General features: G+C 42.7%; 2 protein-coding genes across 4 annotated transcripts in view; one reads left to right on the forward strand and one right to left on the reverse strand.

The window, feature by feature from the left end:
- KAT2B (lysine acetyltransferase 2B) overlaps positions 1-26,879 on the reverse strand; it is a 102,898-nt gene that overhangs the window by 48,464 nt on the left and 27,555 nt on the right. Inside the window, exons 3-6 of the mRNA XM_030328419.1 lie at positions 21,546-21,670; positions 6,919-7,063; positions 2,135-2,227; positions 617-798 (exon numbers count right to left, since the gene is read on the reverse strand). Coding sequence (XP_030184279.1) covers positions 617-798; positions 2,135-2,227; positions 6,919-7,063; positions 21,546-21,670 — 545 coding nt within the window. The remainder of the gene's footprint in view (positions 1-616; positions 799-2,134; positions 2,228-6,918; positions 7,064-21,545; positions 21,671-26,879) is intronic.
- On the forward strand, positions 4,692-25,061 carry LOC115524284 (40S ribosomal protein S27-like). Of its 3 annotated transcripts, XM_030330711.1 has the most exons (3): positions 4,692-4,696; positions 18,148-18,153; positions 24,810-25,040. In XM_030330711.1, the coding sequence occupies exon 3, from the start codon at positions 24,832-24,834 to the stop codon at positions 24,982-24,984; it is 153 nt and encodes a 50-aa protein (XP_030186571.1). In that variant the 5' UTR covers positions 4,692-4,696; positions 18,148-18,153; positions 24,810-24,831; the 3' UTR covers positions 24,985-25,040. The 3 variants fall into 3 exon arrangements, with proteins under 3 accessions (XP_030186571.1, XP_030186567.1, XP_030186566.1); XM_030330707.1 differs by lacking the exons at positions 4,692-4,696; positions 18,148-18,153 and adding an exon at positions 12,103-12,106 and having other exon boundaries at positions 24,778-25,040; XM_030330706.1 differs by lacking the exons at positions 4,692-4,696; positions 18,148-18,153 and having other exon boundaries at positions 24,715-25,061.

A 26,879-nucleotide genomic window follows, 5' to 3' on the forward strand; every position in this document is an offset into this window, starting at 1 on the left:
GATGAAATTAACTTTAAAATACCTTCTTTAATCGAATATATCCAAAATATTATCATTTCAACATGTAATCAGTACTCATGAGGGGCGCTCGGGTGGCTCAGTCAGTTAAACTTCGGACTCCTGATGTCAGCACAGGTCGTGAGCTCACAGTTTGTGGATTAGAGCCCTGCTCTGGGCTCTGCGCTGTGGGCACAAGTCTGTTTGGAATTCTCTCTCTCCCTCTCTGCCCCTCCCCCGTGCACTCTCTCCTTCTGTCTCTCTCTCTCAAAATAAATGTAGTTTAAAAAAAAGTTCTCATGAAATATTTTACATTTTTTAAAATTACCTATTTTTTGTATAATCTTAGAAATCTCAATGCTAGCCATATTTCAAGTGCTCAGCAGCTCCATGTAGCCATCAACTATCATACTGGATAGTATAGGACTAGGTGGTTTGGATCTCTCACCCCCCAAAATATCGTGATATTAATAAAAAGCTATATTCTAGAAACATTCTCTCTGAATTGATGGATTACCACAGTAACTGGGCAACCCTCGGCTCACAGACACAGGCAGCAATTTTATGTCTGCAACAGGCTCTACAAGGGCCAAGGGAAAGGAACTGATCGTCTGATTACCTTGTGTAGTTCTCTTTGTATCCAGAAATATCATCATTGGGAGATCTCAGTCTTCGTTGAGACGGTGCCTCCAGATGCCAATAGTTGATGCGGTTTAGGAACATTTTTGCCAACTCAACTATCGTTTGCCTTTCTTTGGCTGGCAGGTGACTAAACTTGTACTGCACAAAGTTATTCACACCCTTAAAAGGAGGGAAGGCCATTTATTCATACAGTTATGCGAGCATACTAATTCTGAACACCCACACAGCACCACTGACGGTTATTAGCAAGAGAACAGACACTTCTCTACTCACAAAGCCTCTTCCTTTTCCCTATTAGAAAACAGGAATGCCCAGAGGGAACTGCACCACAGATCACAGTGGATGAAAAGCGACAAGACAGAGAAGCTGTGAGTTGCTATTCTGTGCCTGCTGCAATCCTCAAGCGTCACAGAAAATCAAACTCACAGACTGAAAAGGTCAAAACCTTTCAAATGATAAAATAGGACTATTTTGTAAACTAATTCTTCCTGCACTATCCACATAGATTATATACGATGAGGTTCTTGGATAAACATTATGTTTTTGCATTACCAAAATGTGAATCCAAAGGCCACCAGCACGTCTTCCATTGAACTAAACCAACAGAATTTAAACTCTTTACTATCACTTTTTTTGGCAAGCTTACCAAGGGGAAAAAAATTCTTATTCAGAATTATGAGCTTTTAAAAGAATCTGTGGATTCATTTAATCTTTCTGCAGAACACTCCCTTCTAATCTAATTTCAAATAAAAGAACAATGAATTCTTGTTTAACAGAGTTTGGAGACAAAATAAAATTTCTTCTACTGAAAACTGATAAAAATACATTTATTTGTACTAGGGACTCTGATGTCCTATCTTCTGTAATCATTCTCGTTAAGAAATTCAGTCAAGAGAATCTAAGATTTATTTAGCCAAACAATGATAGGCTAAAAAATGACTCTGACGAGGAATAGAACACCTCACAGAGAAAGTCTATCCATGTCAACAGATTCCCCAAGTAAACCAGTTTCTTTCCAGGAATCATAATGTAACAGAAAGTCAATTTCTGGATGCAAAATCTCATTTCCTATTTGTGCTTTTTGCTTGACTTACAGTGTTTTTGACAATGCTCCTGAATTCCCTCACCTCAATAGGCTTTTTCAGATAGTGCCAAATAAGAGGACAAAGACTTAATTTTAAAACATCAACACCAAAACAGAGCACATTCCGTGTGTTCTTGTGAACTACATGTTCTTAATTTTTTTCTTCCCCAAACACACAGTGAATTCTGAGTATACAGCAACCATAAAAGAGAAAAGCTAGATCATTTATTAAATTAAATATTCACTTGTGATGCAAAGGGTCCAAAACAATTTCTCCATACTCATCTCTAAGCGTCTCTAAGCTGGGTATAGAGGATGGAAGGAAGACACATGTAAAAATGCAAAGAAGATTAGGTTTGTTCAGCCTTAGAGCAATAAAAAAGAGCTTCTCTCTCTTTTTTTTCTTTTTACCTGTTCAATACTAGGTTTTTCAAATGGGGGTTTCTTCTCCAAAGAGCCTTCAACCACAGGTTTTCCTCTTTGTAAAATAGACTTTCTCAAGAGCTGCAAAAAAAAAAAAAAAAATCATTAAGAAAAAGAAAATCAGTGTCTCTCTCTCTCTCACACACACACACACAGACACATACATAGCCTCTGAAGGGAAGTAACCATATTCTAATTATCTTAACTACATGTAAATAAATCCTTAAATCAGTAAAAATGGGTGACTACCAGGTAACCCAAATTTGCCTTCACACCCATGACCAGAGCTATGAGAAACTAAGACCCCTTTCATGTTCTGTGCAGACTAGCACAGCAGCAGTAGCCACCGGGACTCTCTCTCCGACTCATTTCCCTTCTCCCCACCATTTCCAGATTCCACTGACCCAGAGGCCTGGCGTGCAACACGCACATTTTGCACATGCCCACCTAGGCCAATGCAGGTGCGCTCAAGAGGGTTTTATTTAACCCCCTGAAAGGCAGAGATCCATTCTGCACAAGTATGGCCAGGGGAGAGGGATGTCTGTAGCTCCCATATGTCGTATGCATCATCTAGAGCCCAGGCCCTTCGGGAAGGAATTCTCTAAGGCTCTCAATTGGCAACTTTCACTGCTGCGGTCTTTTCTCATTTCCTTTCCATCCATAGAATGCAGGCCAAGTGTTCTGGCATCTCAATGCCCACAAAACAAAACACTGCTCTTAATCCTTGCCACTGGAATTTAAAGCCCTCAAAGAGCAAATATCAGAGAGAAAAGGGAACACAGAGTCACTAATCAAGACCTAATTTGAAAATAAATTTGGTACTGAAATCCTTTACTTTCAACCTTTGCTTGAATCTTTCATAACATTTACATGGGGGCCAGTCATCACATGACCACACATTTAAGTTAAATCTTTCCCTCCTTTCTCCACTTACTGCCTCTTCAGTGGAAACAAAACACAGCAACCATTCTCCCAGGAGTTAATGGAAACGGACAAATGGCCAAGGTTGAGGATCACCATGTGCTCCCCCTGGGCCATGTTTTGCAAGGGCCTCAATTCCTTCTAGGGGTGCCAATACATTATTAGCATGGGACATTCATTGATCTTTTCAAGGAATTATGCCCATTTTTACAAAAATAAGTATGCAAAAATAAGTCACTATATCTGTTTCTAAGGACACGGAAAGCTTGATCATAAAATCTAAATACAAATAAATTCCCGCTGCCTACTTTTTTTACCCAGTTAAAATAAGACCTCTTGGGAACTTGGTCCACTAGGGGTTTCAAAACGGAGATAAACTAACAGGTTGGGGAGTGGCTGAATCTCAGTTTCTTCATCTACAAAAGGACAGAGCTGGGATAAGTGGGCCCATGAAAGACATTTAATGCCAGCATCAAGCATTTGCATCCTTACTGCTGCCAGGCACTCTTCACAGTTCTTTACAGGTCTTATCTCCTGGAATGCACATAACAACCTTTTGAGGCAGGTGCTGTTACTGTCTGTACTTCACAGATAAGGACACAGGGAGAATGACCCGCCCAATGTCACATTTCCAATGTGATGGACCCAGGGTTCAAACCCAGACAGTGGACTTCCAGAGCCACATTAACAGGGTCGAGATACACCCAGCTTTACGAGGCAGCTTTTCACTGGGTTTATCTTCAACATCTAAGCCTGAGGTTTTTAAGATGTTACACAAATGTGTAATACATTTCATTTTAATTTAATTATTGAGACATAAGACACAAGAACTGCCTTTCAAAAGGTAAGGCATGGGTGATTTATTACTTATTTGCCCAAAAAAGGACTCTGGGGGAAGTGGGGGAGAATGCTGAATAGTTGAGGTTTCGTTCCCATGGGCCAACATATTTGCACTGTTGAAGACGAGGGAGGTGAGAGAGAGAAAACGTACTTCAAAGCAGAGCAATGCTTTCTGGCCTATTTGGTTAGTTATAAAGGGAATCGAGAGGAGGCTGGCAGGATGGAAACCTTGACACCACCTTCACTTCCAGCCGGCGGTGGGGGCTGCCAGGGCACTTCGTTCCAAGACAAATAATAGCAGCAGTCATGCAGACGTTGTTTTTCTTCGACGAAGATCTTTTTCCAAAGAAGCTCTAAACAGCATGACCCTGCCAGGCTTCAATCTGGATGACCTCAGGCTTTCATAGCCATGTCAACAAGTTGTCACCTGGAGTGCTAGTGCCTGCTAATGGTAGTGGGGGATTCAGTGGTTTGTCCTCTTTCTGCCCACCCCACTCCTCTCTCTCTCTCTCTCTCTGTCTGTCTCTCTCTCTCTCTCTCTCTCTCTCTCTCTCTCTCTCTCTCTCTCTGTCTCTCTCTGTGTCTCCTCTCCCTCACCTCCCATTAACCTTTTTAGAACTAATATCCCCTAGGGGTCCCTGGGTGGCTCAGTTGGTTGAGGGTCCGACTTCGGCTCAGGTCACCATCTCAAGCCCCCTGTTGGGCTCTGTGTGCTGACAGCTCAGAGCCTGGAGCCTGCTTCAGATTCTGTGTCTCCCTCTCTCTCTGCCCCTCCCCTACTTGTGCTCTGTCTCTCTATCAAAAATAAATAAATATTTTTAAAAATTAAAAAAAAAAAAGGATATCCCCAAAACCTAAAAATACAATTCTCCTATCTACCTATCTGTTTGTTCTATCTACCCCAAACCCCCATTAGTACTCCCCCCAAAAAAGACAAAAGTAAATAAATGACAAGGGAAAATTATGTATCAAGTAAATTCACATAAAAAGGGGAGGGTGTGGTGCCTGGGGCCTCAGTGGTTGGACATCCAACTTCAGCTCGGGTCTGATCTCGAGGTCAGTGGTTCAGGCCCCACATCGGGCTCTGTGCTGATGGTTCGGAGCCTGGAGCCTGCTTCTGATTCTGTGTCTCCCTCTCTCTCTGCTCCTCCCCTGCTCCCGCTCTGCTCTCTGTCTCTCAAAATAATAAACGTTAAAAAAAATTTTTTTTTAAAGCTATGGAATTGGGGCACAAAATTTGCAATGAGATTCCTAGCAGCCAAAGCAAAAGAGGGAAGCCAGTGGAAAATTTTCCTATCCTTATCATATGAAATGAAGCACGGTGCTCATTAAAAGAGGCAAACCTTGGGGCGCCTGAGTGGCTCAGTCGGTTAAGTGTCTGACTCTTGATTTCAGCTTAGGTCGTGATCTCACAGTTTGTGAGACAGAATCCCACACCTGGCTCCATGCAGAGTGCAAAGCCTGCCTGGGATTCTCTCTGATCTCTCCCTCTGCCTCTCTCTCTCTCAAAATAAATAAACAAACATTAAAAAAAAGGGGCGGGGGGGGGGCAAACCTTTCCTGGCTACAAGCTCCGAGTACACTGTTTTGTTTGATGTCTTTGTTTTTAAAAGAATCTTGTAAGTATCAAATAATACGACATAATCAACAGTGCCTCAATAGCAAGGTGTTTTTGTTTTTAATTATTTCCTGTCAGCCCCCTTTAAAAAATGTCATTTTTGGAATTTTTCTGTCTGTTCCCACCACTAGTTCCTCTCCCACACTGTCCATCCTGACAGCAATCAGAAAACTGGGGAGACACGGTCTGCAGAGAGGGGACGATGTGACCCAAATGCAGCTGAGGCAGAGCCACAAGGAAGCAGCTACAGGAGTGGGCAGCAGGAATCGGTGACTGGGGTCAAGGAGACACAGCGGACAGTGGTGATAGTGCCCAAATTTGGAAATTCTTGATTCCCCCCCTTGAAGTGCGAGAGGCAAGGCCCTGGTGCACCCTCCAACCAGATCTCCTCCACCTTCCCCTGGCTCCACTGGGCTCCACACACACCGGCCTCCTACTGTTCCCACATCACACTCCACTCACTCAGTCCACGGCCTAGACGGCGGGTCCTTCTGCTGCCTGGAAAGCTCTTGCCCCAGCCCTTTTCGGCAATGGCTTCCGTCCCCCAATTCAGGTTCCTTGCTCAACTGTGGTCTCATCTCAGAAAGGCTTTCTTAAGGCTACCCTTCCTCATTATCATGTCCCCCCAACCGACCACCATCCCTGCCATTCTGATTCCACTTACCCTCCTTTGTTTCTTTTTTTTTTTTTTTTTTTTTTTAATTTTTTTTTTTTCAACGTTTATTTATTTTTGGGACAGAGAGAGACAGAGCATGAACGGGCGAGGGGCAGAGAGAGAGGGAGACACAGAATCGGAAACAGGCTCCAGGCTCTGAGCCATCAGCCCAGAGCCCGACGCGGGGCTCGAACTCACGGACAGCGAGATCGTGACCTGGCTGAAGTCGGACGCTTAACCGACTGCGCCACCCAAGGCGCCCCCCCCTACTTTGTTTCTCTTCACAGCACTTATCACCACCTGCAAATATATTATTTACTGGTTGATTGTCTGCCTCTTCTCCTGAAATGTCAACTCCATGAGGGCAAGGACTTTGTTTTGCCCACTGATCTATCCCTCATGCCTACACGAGTGCCATGCACAGACCAGGTGTGCAATACATATCTGGATGGATGAATGGATGGGTGGATGGAAAGAATCCATAAGCAAAAGCAATAAAGATATTCAAATCTGCATACAAATATGAAGGCTCTCAAGGAGAGTGATGTGTTCAGCACATGGCGGGTCACTTAGAGACTCCCTCATGGAGAAATGCATGCTTCCACAAACTCTGCGGGCGAAACATACCATGAGCTGAGAAAACCTTCCACCCCCGACCTGGGATACAGAAACGGAAGCACATCTGAACAATGACAGAGAGAGAGAAGAAAAGCCTTCTTAAAAGGGTGAAAACCTCACCTTAAATAAATAGAAATAAACTTGTTTGGTGTCTGCGTCTTCTTCCCTGTGACGCAGGTAAAGAGATATTCCACATCCAACACTATTCCCAGGAGTCTGTTCATCTCTTCCTCTGACACGTTTTCCAGGTGGGAAACATGGGCAGCTGAAGACAAAATCGAGGGAACATATGTGACACGGGAGCTGGAGACAGCAAACGTTCTTGACTTTAAAACAGAAGGGTCTCTTTCTAAATCTCCGGGGACACCAATGCATTAGGTTGCACTGTAAACAGAGGAATTTCTGAACTCCTGAAAGACCTCAGTCTTCTCTCAAAGTCAACTTAAAATTAAAAGACTGGCAACTTGCTGAGCCCTGCCTCCCCCTCCAAGACCCAAAGTGGGCCAGCAGCTAATGGTGTTCTAATAAACGTATACTTTAAGATCCAGAACTTGTCGGCACCAAAGTCTGGTCCTCATAGTGTTGAATTCTTTTTTTTTTTTTTTTAATTGAAGTAGAGCTGATGTGCAATGTTACATTAATTTCAGGCGTCCAACGTGGTGATTCGACGAGTCTATATGTTACAGTATGCTCACCCAGCCGTGTAGCCTATCCACAAATCACCGGCTATATTCCCTATGGTATAACCTTTCGTTCCCATGACATGTTCATTCCATAACTAGAAGCCTGAGCTTCCCCTCCCCACTTCACCCAATTTGCCCATCCACCCAACCCCTGTCCTTTGGCAACCACCGGTTTGTTCTCTGTATTTATGGGTTTATTTCTGCTTTTTTGACAGCGTTAAATTCCTATGTTTCCACATAAGAATTCCTATGTTTCCCCAGCCTGTGAATGTTCAGTGAGCCAAGAATATCATATTAGTGTAAAAACTGAATAACGGCCCTTTCCCTCAGCCTTTCTGAGCAATGCAATGAAATCTCACTATCGTTGCAGCCAAGTCCCAAGACCTATTTGAGCTTCAGATTCAATGCCTTCCATCGTCAAGCCCCCAAATGCATTTTTCCCACCTTTGTTCTGTAAGATCTCTAGTTAGTGACCTAGCCACTGACCTTCTCTCCCAGGCCCCGGTCCCTCTCTTCTACCAAATCCAGTCCATCTATCAAGGTATTGTATGTAATCCTCAAACCATCCCATGAATAGTATTATGTCATCCCATCTGACCAACTGGAGAAACTGAGGCTCAGAGAGAATGGATGCTGTTTCATCCATGTCACTTAGCCAACAAGGCAGAGCCAGGGTCTAAAGTGAAAAATATGCTGACCCAAATGCCAAATTCCCAAAAAAGCACCACTTTTTGTTGATTAGCTGATTCACCTTCAAGTCCTTCCTCACTACAAAGGTTCCTCTAGGTAAACCACTCACCCCTATCCCAGGAGCTCTCCTGGGTCAGGATCCCCTCTCTCATCTCTGCATCCCCAGCATTTATCACTATGCTTGCCACAGAATAGGCAATGGCACTTTGAGGGAAACCTCTTAGGTACAGCTCTTGGCATGCTGGCTTAAAAATGTTTAGACACAGAAAGTGTTTGAGATCATTTTAAAGAGAGACTAAACTACGTAGAAGATTTCCCTTGCCTTCTTAAAAAGGAGATGGAACTGGGGCGTCTGGGTGGCTCAGTCGGTTGTGGCATCCGACATCGGCTCAGGTCATGATCTCACAGCTCGTGAGTTGGAGCCCCGGCAGGCTCTGTGCTGACAGCTCGAGTCTGGAGCCTGCTTCAGATTGTGTCCCCCTCTCTCTCTGCCCCTAACCTACTCGCATTCTGTCTCTGTCTCTCTCAAAAATAAACATTAAAAAAAAACAGAGATGGACCTAAAGATTATTGAGGAATACTTGTCAGGTGTCAGGCATGGGTGCGTCTACCCAGAGACCATGGTGCTCTTGTCATTAATCCACGAAACTCAATCATCAGAATGGGACAGAGAACGCTGCTGGTACGCTGGCTATCTCCTCCCCGTACCACTTCAGGTTATACCTTCTGGGTCCGGATTACGGGCAGCTCCATTTCTCTACCTAAGGGCTTTTCCAGTCATTGTAATCTGGTCTGCCATCCACCTGCCCCTCAACAGCAGCCTTAACCCAAAGCCAAGGACATCCGCCTATAAATAATACCCCAGATCCCTCAGCCTCAGGCTGAATAACGGGCTCCCAGATTTCCCACTCACCACCCAAAATTAAGTAGCAGTTGCCCAAGGTGGGAGCTGGCTCAGTAATTCACCCTCTCTTGGCCGCTTTTCCTCACTTCACCCGTTCTACTCCCCTAGCTTCATGCACAATAAACTACAGGCATTCAAATCCCTGTCTTAGGATCTGCTTCTGAGGGAGCTCAAACTAAAATATGCCGTCAAATGCATTGTCAGAGACTCAAGAGGATTAAATACCAAGATGCTGAGACTTGTAAATTGTCCACAAGGAAGCCAGTTAAAGAACTCAGAATCAGCGAGGCAGAGGACACCCAACTTCCTCCTTTCTCACGTGGAAAAATGATGGAAAGGCAGAGTGATGGGCCCAAGGTCATGGACCATTGGTAAATCAGCGTGATGTGCACATACGTGTGCGTGGTGTGCGTGTGCATGCACATATGCACCCCATAGAACACTTTTCAAGGTAAGAGAAGAAGGAAATTTGTTTATCTGTCTGCCTTAGGCACTGTGGAATAAATCTAATGGATACATCTAAACTAGAAAATGCCAACACTGTATCATCACATTACCAAATAGAAAAAGAGTAACCAACTAAACTATTTCTCAGAACTTAAGTCACTTGTATCGTAAAAAAAATCACAAATATATATGAGTATAAATAAAACATTAATATTCAAATCTATTACTTCCTACTTGGCTATCCAACATGTGACTTCATCATTTCCTAAAAGCTACCCAAAATTAGACTTCCTTTTAGGTATAATGTTTGCCAGGTCACTTTTTTTTTTTTTTAAGTCTGTGCAAAATTTTCCTTGAGGTCAGTCTGGAGCCTTTGGGACACAGGCCTCATTCTGAAGACAACTAGGTCAAAATTTTTATGTCAGTTATTTACAGAAATAATTTTACTGAAAACTGCTTTTGCCTTGTAATGTTTAATTGCTTTCCAGTGATAAGCTATGAAAGCAATCGGTTTATAACATAACATCAATTCCTTCAGATTCTCCACCATACGAAACAGTCTAATTAAGGTGCTAAGATAAGTGGGTTTAACTCATAGAAGTACAAGCCATGATTTATTTTTAAAACCAGTGGTTCACTTTCTTTAAGCCACAAAACACTTAACCCAAATGAATTCTTCGTCTTTTTTTTTTTTTTAAGTAGGCTCCGTGCCCAATCCAATGCCACTCTTGAACTAATGATCCTGACATCAAAACCTGAGCTGAGACCAAGAGTCAGATGCTTAACAGACTCAGCCACCCAGGAGCCCCAGCCCAAAGGAATTCTTAATCGGAATTAGAAAAAGTTGCTCTGATTGAAACAGAAGTTGGAGGCATCTATTATCAGAAGGCGAGCTTGGGGGCATCCCCTCCCCTTGTTGGGGCTCTAAACCACTGTTTAGAACCATCATCCAGCATATTCTGAAAAAGAGACATTAAAATGCTTAAAAAGTAAGACCCGAGGAAGTTTCTTTCCTGCTGATTCTGCCCATAATGAAATCCATGATCTCTCCTCAAAGCTCTGTGTGTAAGCCAAAGCACAAAGGACTAAGGAGCTGAAGACTGGGAGGCCTGTGGGTTAAATGGAACAGCAAGTTTTCCAGAAGGAGGGAGGGAAAGGGGAAAGGCTGTGCCCGGCAAACGGGGCTAACATTTGCAGCACAAGAGGGTCGGTATCTCTTCCTCTGAGAATAAGGGTGGGTGTGGGGTGAAACCGGCCCCCACATTCAGGCGAGCTTCCACACTGTCTCTCAGAGTAACCACTTTTCCCTGTCCCTACCTTGCTGGTCATTGGGATCTCAAGCCTAGAGTACCAAAATAGCCCCAGACTGTATTCTCTACTCCCAGGATACCCTTCCTAAAACACTTTCTTCAAACAACCCCTTCCCTACCAAATCCAAAGACTGACTCCTTATGGCTGCTGACCAGAAGTGGACAGGACTTACTCAGGAGCCCACAATCAACCCCAACCCATGCAAACACCCAGGTGCACTTCACTCTAACTACAAAGCTAAACTATTTACTATACTGATAATCAACTCATATTTAACTAAAAACAGTCACTCATAATTGAAAAAAAACCCTTCTTTCAATTTGGAAAGCAATCTGTGCTTCAGTTTGGATGCACATTACTAAAAAATAAAAATAAAAGTAAAAATCTGTAAACTACGTTGTACAAATCTATAGCAGTTAATCTGCCACAGAACTCGTAAGGCTGAATCATTGCTATTTAAAGCTTTTGTAGGGGCCCCTGGCTGCCTCAGATGGTAAAACATGCAACTCTTGATCTCAGGGTTGCAAGTCTGAGCCCCATGTTGACTGTAGAGATTACCTAAAAATAAAATCTTCAGGGGCCCCTGGGTGGCTCAGTTGGTTAGATGTCTGACTTCAGCTCAGGTCATGATCTCGAAGCTCTGTGTATTCAAGCCCTGCATTGGGATCTGTGCTGACAGCTCAGAGCCTGGAGACTGCTTCAGATTCTGTGTCTCCCTCCCTCTCCCTCCCTCTCCCCTCTCTCCTCTCCTCTCTCCCTCTCTCTCTCTCTCTCTGCCCCTCCTCCACTCACACACTCTCTTTCAAAAATAAATACACATTAAACAATTTTTAATAAAAAACTAAAATCTTTAAAATAAATAAAGCTGTTGTATATGCTCCCTAGTTTGGCTTCCCCCACCAGGGAAGTTTGCATCAATGTAGACTCTCAACTGTGAGAGCATAATGTGCCTTCCCCCACTCCTGCCTCCAGTGAAGAATCATTCTCGGTAATTAAATTAGCCTTTTGAAAATTAATGAGTCCCCCACTGCTTTGATTTGCATTCACTGAAATGCCCTTGGAGGTGTTTGTTTTTCCGTGTTACTGGCCATTTGTATTTGTTCTTTTGAGCACTATTCATGTCCTCTGCCTGGTTTTCTTAGGATGTTGGTCTTTTTCTCATTGCCTTGAAAGAGCTTTAAGTCCTTCATGTTCATTGTAAATGCCCCTGGATTTTGTTGCGGTTTGGGGTGGGTTGTAAAGGAATCTTAAATTTTTATAAAGTCAAATCTATGTTAGGCCTTTCTTTAAGGCCTTGCTTGCAAAGTCTTCCCTACATAACCAGAAGATGACAAAAATGTATTTTCTCCTAGCTCTTTAACAGGTTCTTAATTTATTTATTTTTTTATTTAGAAAGAGAGAGCAAGCGAGAGGAGGGAAAGAGAGAGAAAGAGAGAGAATTTCAAGCAGGCTCCGTGCCCGATCCCACCACTCTGGGATCACGACCAGAAACCAAGAGTAGGACACTAACCAACTGAACCACCAAGGCAGCCGAACAGGTTTGTTTTTAAAATATAAAACATTCCTCCACCAAAATGTCAAAGTCATAAAAGACAAAAAACAAAATAATAGAGAAAAAAAGCTGAGGAACTGTTCCTGATTAAAGGAAACTAAAGGGACCTGCTGTGAAATTGTAACTTGTAATAAAATATATATATTTAGTCTTTGTCCCCGTCCTGGCACAGTGCTTTTTCCTCCCCACCCCCCACTGTGCTTCTAAAACCCTTGGAATTTCCTAAGTAATAAGAGCAACAATGCGAAAGGAGTATCTTTTGTTATTCATAACAAGTCCTCTGCAACCACACCTGAATTTAAGTCACTGACCTTTTAGAAAGTCCCTATGGATGGGGGGGGGGGGGGGGCTGATTGCCAGGGGAACCAAATAAGTGACTAAGGGTTGGAATTTTCAGTCCCACCTTCTCTACCTATGATGGGGGTGGGGAGTGGTCTGGAGGCTGAATTAATCACTAGTAGCCAAAGCTTTAATCAATCGTGCCCATATAATGCAGTCTCCATAAAAACCCCAGCTGAAGGGGTTTGGAGAGCTTCAAGGCTGGTGCACAAAGGAAGGTGCTGGGAGAGTAGTGTGCTTGGAGCTTCGTGCTCCTTTCTGCAACCTCTCTTCCAACTGGCTGTCCCTGAACTAATCCAGTGTTTGTGGTTTTTTTTAATGTTTATTTATTTATTGAAAGAGAGAGAGAGAGAGTGCGCCTGCACAAGCAGAAGAGGAGACAGAGAGGGACACAGAATCCCAAGCAAGCTCCACACTCAGTGCAGAGCCTGACACAGGGCTCGAACTCATGAACTGTGAGATCACGACCTGAGCCGAAATCATGAGTCGGATGCTCAACTGGGCCACCTGGGCACCCCCGAACAGCGTCCTTTTATGATAAACCAGTAATCAAAGAAACTGTTTTCCTGAGATCTGTGAGTCACTCTAGAAAATTATCCAACCCCAGGAGGGGGGCATGGGAATTGCCAGCTTACAACCAGTTGGTCAGAAACACAAGTGAAACTGGGACTTGCCATTGGCACCTCAAGTGGGAGGAAGGAGGGGGACCGAGCCCTTAACCTGTGGGGTCTGTACTGACTATAAGGCCATTAGCGTCAGAACTGAGTTAAGAATTGCAAGACAGCCTGTAGCTGTCCACTGGAGCGCCAGAGTATTGCTGATGAGAAAAAGCCCACACATTTGGTGCCAGAAGCGTTCGGGAAGTATTGATTGTGAGCAAACTGTTTTCCTTTCACATGACAACTAAGCACACGCGTGATTCTAGACTGGGTGCTTAATGTGAAGGACAATATCAGTTGGGGTCAACTGATAAAAGTAGAATACAAACGGTAGATTAAAATATTACATTACTGCTAAAATATACTGAAGTTGGTAACTGAACTGGGATTATGTAAAAGAACGTCCTTATTTTCAGTAAATACACATTGTAGTATTTAGGGGGAAAGGGCCATGATGTATATATATGCAACTTATTTTCATATGGTCCAGGGGGGAAAAAAATGTATATACAAATACACACAGGAGCCCCTGGGTGGCTCAATCAGTGAGGCCTCTGACTCTTGATTTCAGCTCAGGTCATGATCTCATGATTCATGAGCTCGAGCTCCAGTCGAGCTCCACTGACAGTGCAGAGCCTGCTTGGGATTCTCTCTCTACCCTTTCTCTCTGTCCCTTCCCTCATGCATGCATGCATGCGTTCTCTCTCTCTCTCTCTCTCTCTCTCTCTCAAAAATAAATAAACTTAAAAAAATACACACAAACTCAAATATGTGAGTCTTTATGTATATTTATACATATATGAGAGCAAATAACAAAGGAAATCAGGCATAAATCTGAAGTAAATCTGAGCAAAATCTATATGGGATGTCCTTTGTTACTAGTCTAATGACTTCTCTATAGGTTTGAAATTATTTCCCAATAAACGGCTTTTTAAAAATCTTTCATCCCCACCCCCACCCCCGCCAAAAAAAAAAATCTTTCATTCACTTGGAATTTAATAATCAAATATAAAGGACCCTGTTTTCATTCCAAATAGTCTTCCAAGGACATGGCACAGAGCATAGATATAATTTTCCAAAATTGGCCAACCCTTTACTTGTGGGAAAAGCTTGCTCTTTCTGGTGGGCCAAGGTTTCCCCCAGGGTCCATCGTGTGCAGAGGACAGGGGGAAGCGGAGGGAAGGTGTGAGCCAGAAGACTGGGGGGGCAGGGTCTGCTCTCTTCGTGTCTCTCCAGGAGGATGTACCTTGGCACCTCTCAGTGCAACACCCAGGGTGCCCCAGAGAGACCTGCCAAAGGCCTGCTGCCAAGGATCACGGTGCAGCTGTTGCCTTGCTGGGAACAGGAAGCACACTGTCACCATGTGCTGTGACCCTCTCTAAGCTCTGGCTCCGTGCATCACTGGCCTGCACTTCTCTTGAGGACAGCCTGCCCGTCCTCACATGCCCTGCAGTGTGAACAGGCAGCAGCTGGGCGGGCAGCTAACATGTCTCCGCTCCCTTGGACTGGAAAGAAAGCAAACAGCACAGCACCCGTAGCGTTTGTAAGCTGTTCAAATATATTTTTTTTGCTCATGGGAATTTGAGGTCAAAGCTAGAAGAGGTGAAACAAATTCCTTCAATGAAACCTTCTGAATTGACTAACGTCTAAAAGTTTATAATTTACGAGTGGTTTCCTCTTTTGTAATCTCAGATCTGGATGGAGAAAAAGAGAAGTTTAAGATTAAGAGCCCTTTAGATGAGTTCAATCCAATATATATAGAATATAAGACACATAGGTATATATAAGTATACTAGCAGCCACTTTTAAAAAGGTGAAATTAGGGGTGCCTGGGTGGCTCAGTTGGTTAAGCATCCGACTTCTGCTCAGGTCATGATCTCACGGTTCATGAGTTTGAGCCCCGCGTCAGGCTCTGGGCTGATGGCTCGGAGCCTGGAGCCTGCTTCCGATTCTGTGTCTCCCTCTCTCTCTGCCCCTCCACTGTTCAAGTTCTGTCTCTCTCTGTCTCTCAAAAATAAATAAATGTTAAAAAAATTAAAAACAATACATAAATAAAAGGGTGAAATTAATTTATTAATACATTTTATTTAACCCAATATGTACATTATTCAACATGCACTCAGTGTAAAAAATTATTAATATTTTGCATTCTTTTATAATACTAAGTCTTCAAAACCAGTGTGCGTTTTACACTTTCAGTGTTTTTCAATTCAAACTAGCCACACGTGACTAGTGGCTACTGTTTTGGACAGTGGCGGTACAGATTTTAAACTGTGAAAGCTCCCCTAAATGCTACCAGCCATTTTTTAATATTAAGGAATTCAGCGAGTGCTTATCAATGAAGGAATAAGCCCAATTATGCCCAAGGAACTGAATATATTAGGAACTAGAGAAAAAGTACTTAACCTTAGTCTACTACAGAAAGCCTACAATACACTATTATATAGTTATTATTTATAACCATTTATTATATATCTTAGATGTATAATTAAGAATAATTATAGTTATGCAAGGAACATTGCAGTACAGCTCCAAGAGGCCTTTATTCTCTCCACCAAGTTCTAGACAAGTCAAACCTTGGGGGTGAGCAGGGTTCCCCTGGAGGAGAACGAAGGAAAGGCACTGCAGGTGTTGTGAGCCTCTGCATCCACAGTAGAGGTGGGAGAAAATAGAACCTTCAGAGGGGCGCCTGGGTGGCTCAGTCAATTAAGAATCCAACTTCGGCTCAGGTCACGATCTCACAATGTGTGGGCTTGAGCCCCGCATCGGGCTCTCTGTTATCAGCATAGAGTCTGCTTCAGATCCTCTGTCCCCCACCCCTCCCCCGGCCCCTCTCTGTCCCCCACCCCTCCCCCGGCCCCTCTCTGTCCCCACCCAGCTCATGCATATGCATGTGCTCACAGGCTCTCTCTCAAAAATAAATAAGCATTTAAAAAAAAAAAAAAAAAGACCTTCAGAGAACATGGACCAGCCTGGTAGCCAAAATGCAGCAGAGACGGGGCGGGCAGTGAAGGCTAGACACCAGAGGCCCAACAATCCTCAGCGAGAGCTGAACTTCACTCTGAGAATAATGGGAGGCTCAGAGGGGCTAAACACGAGAACGCTTAGCTCAAATTAGATCACTACTTTCTTGGGACGCTGAGTGCACATGGATGGAGCTGGGGACTCCAGGTGCTCCTGCTACAGAGAAGAAACCTGAATTCAGGGAAAGCTGGAAGGAGGCACAGGCGAGAAAAGCAACAGGAAGGACTTCATGATCCAAGGAAGGTAGGGAGAAGTAACTCACATGAAGCGAGCAGAAAAAAAATTACCAGATGTATCTATCCCCTTAACTCCTACTGTATACCAGACTCACAGCTCCTGACAACTCTGAAACCTATGTGTAAAAGACAGCATTAGAAACACAAGGGGGCCTGGCTGGCTCAGTCGGTGGGGCACGCGACTCTTGATCTAGGGGTTGTTGGTTTGAGCCCCACATTGGCTGTAGACATTACTTACAAAGAAAATCTTTACAAACAAAACAAAAGGGAGAACACCCAGCCAGAGAAACATGCTGACTTGACCCAGATGGCTGAGTCAAGTGTGCTGGGCCCCCTATTTCTATCATTTGGCATCTACACAGTACATTCGTAAATGGGAACTAGAAGTGATTAAGTGGTGGAGGTCTGTGCAGTGTGGTAAGGCTGAAGAAAATGTGTTGGGCCAATGATTTACCTGTGATTTAAATGTCTGAATTAGTCCATGAGGAAAACACTGGTAGTCCCTTCATACCTCATGCTATTCAAGAAAATAAGCTCTACTGTGATTGGTTAGTGCTAGTCTTTACTTTCCTTAGAAAGTTTCCACTGTAAATAAGCAAGTAAGCAGAGGTAACCATAGTAAAAAAGAACTGTCAATTTCTACCATTGTAATGTTTAAACACGAGTGTATCTGTGTGATATATGTGTCTTTATCAGGAAAAAGTGATGGCACGGGAACAGTAACCAAAAACCTCCTACTTACAACTGCAGAAAACTATCATTAGTCAAATTTAATAATCAGTGTATCCTGGCAGAGGTCAGAACAATGAACTTCAAAATGACAACAAAAATTCCAATTGTGTTTGATCACAATGGAGCATTTCCTCCTTCCCGATCATAGAAGCAGACTGCTATTCAATCAAATAAGCAATCCCCAAATAAGGAACTTTTATTAATACTAAAATAAGGAGAAATGTTTGGGCCAATGAAGTGCTTTGTTAAATTTCTGTAATCTAAACTTGACTGTCCCAATCTCAAATGACAAATAATTTCATTGGACTCGAATGTTGCCAGGCCAGCGCTATCCAAAGGAAATACAATGTGAACCACAGGTGTAATTTTAAGTCTTCCATTTGGAAGACCATTTTCCATTGGAAAAAGAAACAGGTGAAATTAATTTTAATAATATATTTTATTAACCCAATATACTTAAAATACCATTTCAACATATAATCACTATTAATGAGATAGCTCATCTTACCTTTTTTCATACTAAGCTTTCAAAATCTGGCACGTATTTTATACGTACAGCTCATCTTAATTTGGAGTAGCTATTATTTCAAGCGCTCACTAACTCAAGTAGCAAGTAGCTATAACGTTGGACAGCATGGGTCTAGACTAACCATTTTATTCTGTGGATGAAAACTCTGAATCACAAAGGGATTGGTAAAGTGCTGTGCCAGGCCTAGAATTCTGGTTTCCTAATTCACAACTGAACGTTCTTTCCACTTGGCCAGACTGTCAGTCCTATGTTTTGTACCCAGGAGACAGGGAAGAGTGTCCAATGACAGGCCAAGGACACCTGGGAGGGAAGTAACTGTCAGGAGACCGCATGAAACCAGAGCTCACTGTCAAAAGAAAATGTATGGCTGAACCAAACAGTATCGGACAGCAAAGCCACAGAACAGACATCATCTCAATCGATAAGCCTGAAGGTTATGTGTTGATAAGCACGGGAATGTTACACGTTGAAACATGTGCATGATCACTGGGGACTAAATCCACCAGGCTCAGCATAGTGACTGTGGAATCAGAATGGTGTACACAAATTTAAATATATTTGAGAATTCAGGCCATCATTTCTAACAGAATTCCTTATACCCTAATCTCTACTGTTGGCATAATTTAATCTGCATAAATAGGAAAATACGTGTGGAACTTGATTTAAATACTCTGGCAAAAGAAAAAAGTGAGGGGAGAGAAAATTGGCAAATTTTAGTAATTATTAAAGCGGGTGATGAGTACAAGGCATTAAAACTATTCTTCCTACCTTTACATACTGTGAACTTTTCCAGTGTTTTAAAAGGAGTATAAGAGAGAGGAAAATAACCTCAGAAAAAGGTTTTCTAGAGCCCTGATACTAAGACCAAAAAATAAACTGTGAGATTCTGCCAATAATTCTAGAGCACTTGAAAATGTACAGACATTCAATTTTAGAAAAGCACACTGAGAGAGGACAGAGGTAAAAGGGGTGGGGAGGGAAAGGACAGAGACGAGGAAAAATATTTTTTAAAACACCAACAACCTCAATTACCCTGAGAAAATCACTGTCAGCAACTCAACATAATCCTTCCAGATCCTTTCCCTATTAGCATATATTGAAAAAAAAAATATGTCATATCTTCTAACTGATAAAATGAGATTATACTCATGATGCCATTCTTAAGTCAGCATGCCTTCGTGGGAATGACCGCCTTCCATGCAGTTCTCGAAGGGTGCAGCGGAGGGCTGGGCACGTGACAGATGCTACACCAATCAGATCCTATCCTCCAGGGATGTAAATCCTCCTAAGCTGATACTCCCGGGGGGCTGGGCAGATGGAGCTGAATCTCATCCAGTGGGGGTGTCCTGGACAGAAGGCCCACAGATTTCTGCAGCTGAGATCCCTGAACAAGACTAAAACTGGGTCTCCCTGTGTTTTCAGCTTCTGGAAGCTACCTTCTTATAAACACTGTTGTCTTATTTAAGCTAAGCAGAACTCCATCTGTTGGCCGAAGTTCAAGAACTCTGGGAGTATGGTAATACTACCACTAACAGCAAGAAGAGCTAAGAGTAATGCATTAATTTGCCAGGTACTGATCTAAAATTTTTATGTTTTATCTCATTTAATCCTCACAACAATCCTACGATATCAATACTGTTACTAACTCGGTTTCAGAGCTGAGAAAATGGAGCTCCAGGTAAACTGAATAACATGCCCCACTCACAGCTACTGGTTGTAGAACCAAGATTTTATCTTGGGCTGGTGGATCCTTAAGTCCTAAATTATAAAAGCTCCAACTAAGCTACTTTATGACTTGCTTTTTTTCATTAATGGTATGTTAAGAATGTCTTTCCATATTGGAAAATACATCATTTTTTAATAGCCATATTGAATTTATAATATAGATTGTCATAATTCAAGCAATTATCTCCTACTCTGGGATACTTAGGTTGTTTCTAGTCTTTTAATATCATGAATAAAGCTGTAATAATGTTCTTTTAGTTTTGAGGACACATCTTGATTTACAAATAGGTTAAATTTCTGGCATGGATTTGCCAGGTCGAAGGATATGTACTTTTTCCCCTATTCTTGATGTGTATCAAATAAGGGTATTTGTTTTCAAAGCTAGTTGAGAAATATAAAAGGGAACAAAGTTAGCTTCTTTCTTTGTAAAAGGCCATTTCTGCCTTTGGGCATTCATGTGTGTTTACATGCTCAGAATGGAGACAATCTGCTCAGCTAAGAAAGAAGGCTCTGTTTTTAAATGTTAATTGATGTAAGATAATTGGATTTCCCAATCAATACCAAATACAGTTCAAGCACAGTGCTTAAGAAGTTCCTGAGCCAGCTTTTTATTGCATCATATTTCCTGAGGCAAATTCTAAAGGGCACTCGCTCTGGGATCAATTGTGGAAAAGGTAAGTTATAAGCAAAGGTGTTTCTGTAACTCTTGGAATCCATCCTTTGCACTGGTTTTTTCAAAAATCAGAACTTACATTATTTCAGACACCAGTTATACAATGATGTAATTATGTGTTTATGGTATGTTTATTTCTTTTGTGAGATCAATGTTCTCTATTTCCTTTCTCAGAAGGTTACTTCAGTGCAGTAACTTCCTGGGAGGATCACATTATCTACTTTTCTGCTCTGTAAGGATTGAATACTCTCCAGCTGAGTACAAAATAAAACTTCAGACTCGGCCTGACATCACGCTACCTTGAAGGTGATGCTGCACCGTTTCATATCACCAGGAAGCTCGAAAGAAAGATGATGTCAAAAAGAAGCCACCTACTTACAAATGGTCAGGAAAAAACCGCTTCAGTGACCAGGCTCTGCCCAGAACAACCCTGGACAGTAAACTGAACATGCAAGACGTTCTCTGGGAGACTGGATAACCAAAGGGGGAAAAGTAAGTATAATATTCCAAGATGGTCCTTTATGAACTAGAATTTTAATATCTAGGGAAAACTACCCGTTAACTTTTATCTACCCAAACCAAATACAATTTTTAAAATTTTATCTTAAAACGAGTATCAAGACAAGAACATATTAGCACAGTCCAGTTGAGTAACTCTGGCAGAGCCTATCTTTCCAAACTGACAATGATTATCTTGCCGGGGATAGATAAGAAAGTTGAAAGGGAGAACACAAGTAAACATTCACCAAACACACCCCAGTGAAGAAGAGCTACCAGATGCAAGAAAATAAACAATATAAAGATAAAATGAAGCACTTCCAGCAAGTTGAAGGAATCAGAAAATAAAATAATAAAAATAATAATAACAATAACGGTTAGACAAAGACCCAGTTGGTTGAGGCTTAGATCCTGGAGATCAAAGACCTTCAGGCTCCCATCAGAATGAATGAGGACACATTACACTCTATTCTAAGCCGCTCAATGGCCGTGGTCCATCTTATCCAGCAATCCCCCAGTGGAATCCAGCTCTTAGGGAAGGGGGGAGAGATGGATAAGGACTCAGTGCAAACAGTGCAGAGCTTGTCTCACATTAAGCAAATTCATGAGACTAAATAGACTCTTTTGTTACTGCCTCAAAAGAGGTAAATAGCATGCGAGTTTGGTTAACCACGGAATTCAGTAAGTTAGAACTTTCAGGCAACGAGGACATCGTTCACGTTCCGTTGAAGATTTAGGAACTCACCTAGGCATGGCTACAACTCCGGCAGGATTCTGTAGACTGACAATTATTTGCTGCAGATCAGCTCTGGGGGGAGTAGGAGAAGGGTTGGGGTTTTTCCAGCCATTACATTTACAAGACTCCTCGGCCTAAAAAAGGAATAGAGAAAATCATGTAACAAGCAGCAATGGACTCACATTTTATGTGAGATCATACACACTAGTTACAGGACAGCTATCCTCCCCGCTCCTGACTTTGTAACTTTCGACATATGCACAAGAAACAAAAACAGAGAAAAAGGCAAAGGGAGTGTTTGATCCAGGCATTTTGTGTTTTCGTAGTTTTTTTGTTTGTTTCTTTTCTGCTGGCTGGAATGTGAGTGCTGCAGCTCAGACAGCAGACCCATACACTTTGGTACCATTGCCCCAGCAAATGTCCATGGAGTGGTCAGTTCCTAGGGAATCCATGCAGAAAGCTTCCCGAGGCAACAAGCCAGATTCCTGAGGTACCTGGAACACAGCCGGGGCCTTGGCCATGATTGAGCCTTGCAGGTTCGAAGCCCCCCCCGCTGCAACTCTGTCCAAGGACCAGAAAGGAAACCCGCGAAACTGAGGAAGTTAGCAATCTTAAGGACTTGAGGAGGGACACGCCCAGGGGAAGCCACATTTGCTGGCTTCCAAGTCCTTCCAAGTAGGCTCCAGCTTTAGAAAGAGAGAGGGTCTCACCGTGCAGTCTGGGATTTCTACCTGTGATATTTCTGAGGTTTCCTGAACTGCAACACTATTATTTATTATTTTGGCAACACTTACTAGATATCTTCCATACTCTCCACATTCCCCTACCTTCTTTGAGAACAGTGAATACAATCTAGCCTTTTTATAGTGACTTGGGTTATAAAATGTAGGACGAGGGATAGAAAGATATCAACTATTTTCAAATGTAAAAATAGCATGAAACATAGCTGGCTGATTGCGGGTGAGAGCCTTCTATGTACACTGTCCAATATGTAACCACTAGCCACATGTGACTGTTGAGCACTTGAAATGTAGCTAGTCCAAACTGAAATGTGCTGCAGATTTACATACCAGATTTAAAACACTAATGCAAAAATAAAATATCGCATTATTAATGTTCACACTGGTTACATGTTGAAACATTAATATTTTAGGTGCATGGAGTTAAATAAAGATATTAAAATTCATTTGACCTGTTCTTTTTACTTTTTTAATGTGGCTACTGGAACATTTAAAATTACATGTGTGGTTCACATTCTACTTCTTTGGTAGCACTGGTCTACAAAACATCGCCATAAATTTTTGTGCTCAGGCTTTGTGTTCGATCTTTGATCAGAGATTTTTTTCTTCCCGCTTCCCACCACCTCCCACCCGCCAGCCCACAAACCCCATAGCAGATAGCTGAAGTTAGTAGAAGTCTATTTGTAGAAAATTGGAGAAAGGCTGCTACCTTAACCTCACACAGAAAATTCTCCAAGACAGGGACAGTTTCTGAAGTGTGTGCACATATAGGAGAATAAGAAATGAAAGAATACATAACTGGCAAGGCAAGAAGGGCCAAGGTGAAAGAAGGAAAACGTGTTTCTACAGATAAGACCCTATGCTTTTGAAGATAAGTCCTTGCAATGGGCCTGCGAATGTTGGCAAGCCCAGCCTGACTGCTTCCCACATTTTATCACATTTTATCATCCATGAGGATGGAGAAGACAAGACCAAAACAGCAGCTTAACAGCACAACCCTCAATGAGTAGTAGCTCAAGCAACCCTCTTATGTTTGGCCAGGCATCAGGAAGGATCTGACTATCAAACCCTACTCTTCACTTACTAAGCTGAACTGGGCCGTGAAATTCCCTATAATGAGCCAGCCACTTCTTCAGAGACTGGAAAGGTCTCAAAGAGCCATGTTTTGAGAAGGACTCTCATGACAACTTCCACCAAGAAGCATCCCTTAATCTTGTAGGGATGGAGGAAAACACCCCATTGTGGACCATTCCCTCTCCTAGCAGTGGAATAGCTACCCGAGGGACTCCCACGGCCTCTGGCTTCTCTGAGCAGCTGCCCTTTCCAAAAAAAAAAAAAAAACTCTTGGTAGAAAAAGAAAATGATGACAATAGTAGTCCCAACAAATCGATTAAATACAGCAGGACAATCTAAAGGAAAAATAGCAATGGCCCAAAGCCTTTCAGTTTGTAGAACTAAATTCCAAGCCAAAGAACTACTATGCATATTGAGTCATTCATTGAACAGTATGTATTGAGGGCCTACTCTGTGCCAAGTACTTCTGCTAAGTATGGAAGGAAAGAACTAAAGATCCTGCCCTCATGGTGATGACGGATGGAGCAAACAGGCAACACAAATTAACGAAGTATATAGTATATTAGAAAGTGACAGTGCTATGGAAGGAAAGATGAAGAGATGGGAGAGGGGGTGGGGGAAAGGATAGGATAGAATCTGCAATTTTAAGTAGCCTTTTTGAGAAAGGAGCAATAAAGCAAAGACTTGAAGGAGCAGAGGGAGGCGACCATTAGATGTCTGGTGGAAGAATATCCCAGACAGAGGAAATAAAGCAAAGTCAAGAGTGGCTGGCTTGATCAACAAAAAGCAAAGACCAGCATGGCTAGAGCACAGTGAGCAAAGGAAAGAGCTGAGCTGGAAGTAGGAGGAATCCTGCAAAGCCTCAGAGGCAGTAAGAAGGACTTCAGCTTGGTTACTTGACCTGTCGTGTCTCCCTCTCCAACAGGATCCTCTGGGCTTGAAACAGGGATAGGGACAGAACACAAGGACATGAGGCAAGATGTCTCCAAACTCATTTGTTTCTTTCATTTTTTCCTTTCCTCATTTGTGTAAAGCCTTCCCACTTTCTCTTTTCCTTTAGCATCACTCATAGAGGCATCCATTTTTCTGTCACTAGCTTATGTGAGCAAATAATCCAATTTCCTTTCACTTTTAACTTCCAATCCAGGATCAACTATGCATTATTCTATTACACAGGGAAGCACAATAACTATTCATACATTCTAGAATTTATAAATCTCTTTGCTTATCTAGATAGAAAGGAACTCTACTCTAATACCTTAACCAAGGCCCAGCCACAGAACAAAGGATTCTTCTGAAACTACCAAAAGATGCCAAGTTGTCTAGTTAAGAGTTTCATCACTTAGCCTTTCTGGCAGTGACAACCTGCCCACAAGAACATGCCCCTCGCAAAGGACCTCCTGCACCCATCCCTGGAAGAGCAGGAGAGGAAACACAAGAAGAAGCGCCTGGTACAGAGCCCCAACTCCTACTTCACGGACATGAAGTGCCCGGGGTGCTACAAAATCACCACCGTGTTCAGCCATGCACAGACAGTGGTGCTGTGTGTGGGCTGCTCCACCATTCTGTGCCAGCTGACAGAAGGAAAAGCAAGGCTCACGGAAGGATGCTCCTTCAGACGGAAGCAGCACTAAGTGCACCCTGAGTCAACGTGAGTGGGGAACTATCCCAAAAAACAGATTTTGCATACGTTCAAAAAAAAAAAAAAAAAGAGTTTCATCACTTACTAAGGCCCAAGATTAACTTTAGGCTAGAGATCAGGTGGGTAATAACAAGTTCAGAACCCCAAGGAATTACATAATCTGGGATTCTGTCCTCATTCACTTTAGCTTTTGACAAACGATGGATTTTGCATCTGGGCACATTAGCAACGACAGCCTACGTCTCCTTCTTTGGCAGGTTGTCTATGGGAAGGCAGGAAAACTAGTAGGAACTCTGCATGGACCAGAGTAAGACTAACCACTGCCAGCAGTTGTAACTCCAGGTTCTCAGAGAGACAGTGACCCAGTGAGACATGAATTTCCTTCATTATGAGGAAGCCTGAGAAGCCAACTTGCTCTGAACTGATCCAAAAGTATTTCTAGCCTATGTACTTCACCTCTACAAGAGGCATCAGCCTTGACAAAACACTACTCCGCAGTTCAAAGGTATGAGTCTACAGGTAAATCTCTCCATACTGTGCTTGGGGCTGAAATCCATGGGATCACGCCGTAGCTAAGGCAGTGTTGGGAATGGATTATCTCAGAAGACAATGCTAACGGGGAATGTTTTCTCTGTATTTGGACGGTGGGTGGGAAGAATGCAGAGGGAAAAGAATAGACAGAATGTGAACCTTTCCTACTGACTCATGCACTGGCTACGTATTCATTCTTCAAACACTGAGCACTACTACATATCAATCATAGGACCAGATACAGAAGACACACAAGAAATTTCTCCAGAAATAGAAACCTACCCCAGTGGTTCTCAATGTTAGAGGCACACTGGAATTACTGGAGAGCTCTGCTAAGCCTAATACCACACCTGGCCCTAGATCAATTAAATCAGGATATCTGGGTATAGATCCCAGACATCAGTATTTTTTTAAGCTAGTGATTCCAATGTGTAGACAAACTTGGGCATCTCTGATCTAAAAGGAAGAGTTACTAGTAATGGATCCATTAAAAACACACACACTGGGGTGCCTGGATGGCTCAGTCGGTTAAGCGTCCAACTTTGGCTCAGTTCATGATCTCATGGTTCGTGAGTTCGAGCCCCACACTGGGCTCTGTGCTGACAGCTCAGAGCCCGGAGCCTGCTTCGGATTCTGTGTTTCCCTTTCGCTCTGACCCTCCTCTGCTCACACTCAGTCACTCTCTCTCTCTCTCAAAAATAAACGTTAAAAAAAAATAAAACACACATGCATACTAATAGGCCATGTCAGGAAGATCTATACAGACAAGGGGCTTTTCAAGTGGGAGGAGAGGAGGGGAACAAGAGTTCATTTTAGAAGGGAAACAGCAGATGTGTGCTTTGGAACATACTTCTTACCCATCGCTTCATGTATACCTAAATATGTAGGTGCCTGCTTTCTCCATAACATTTCTATGTAATTAGAGACCAGTGGTACTCTCCTGAGGCTGGGTGACAGAGAAGAAAAGAGGGTGGTTAACGTCTTTGTGTCAGAATTTTCTAGGATTTTTATGAAGGGATAAATGAATATGTATAGTTTAAAATTCTAAAATTATCACTATAAACAAATTATAAAATTACTACTTTTGGGGGGGCTATCATTTATAGATCTCTGCCTGAACCTTGCCTTTTTTAGTCATGATATTTATCTTAAAAATTCAGCCTAGGGGCACCTGGGTGGCTCAGTCGGTTAAGCATCCAACTTCGGCTCAGGTCATGATCTCGTGGTTTGTGAGTTCGAGCCCCACACTGGGCTCTGTGCTGACAGCTCAGAGCCTGGAGCCTGCTTCAGGTTCTGTGTCTCCCTCTCTCTCTGCTCCTCCCCCACTCATGCTCTCTCTCTTTCAAAAATAAATAA

This window comes from Lynx canadensis, chromosome C2, assembly GCF_007474595.2.
Source record: "Lynx canadensis isolate LIC74 chromosome C2, mLynCan4.pri.v2, whole genome shotgun sequence".
Lineage (NCBI taxonomy): Eukaryota > Metazoa > Chordata > Mammalia > Carnivora > Felidae > Lynx > Lynx canadensis.

Excerpts from the sequence above, each read along its gene's own strand:
- LOC115524284 (XM_030330706.1), top strand. The coding sequence starts at position 24,730 with ATGCCCCTCGCAAAGGACCTCCTGCACCCATCCCTGGAAGAGCAGGAG.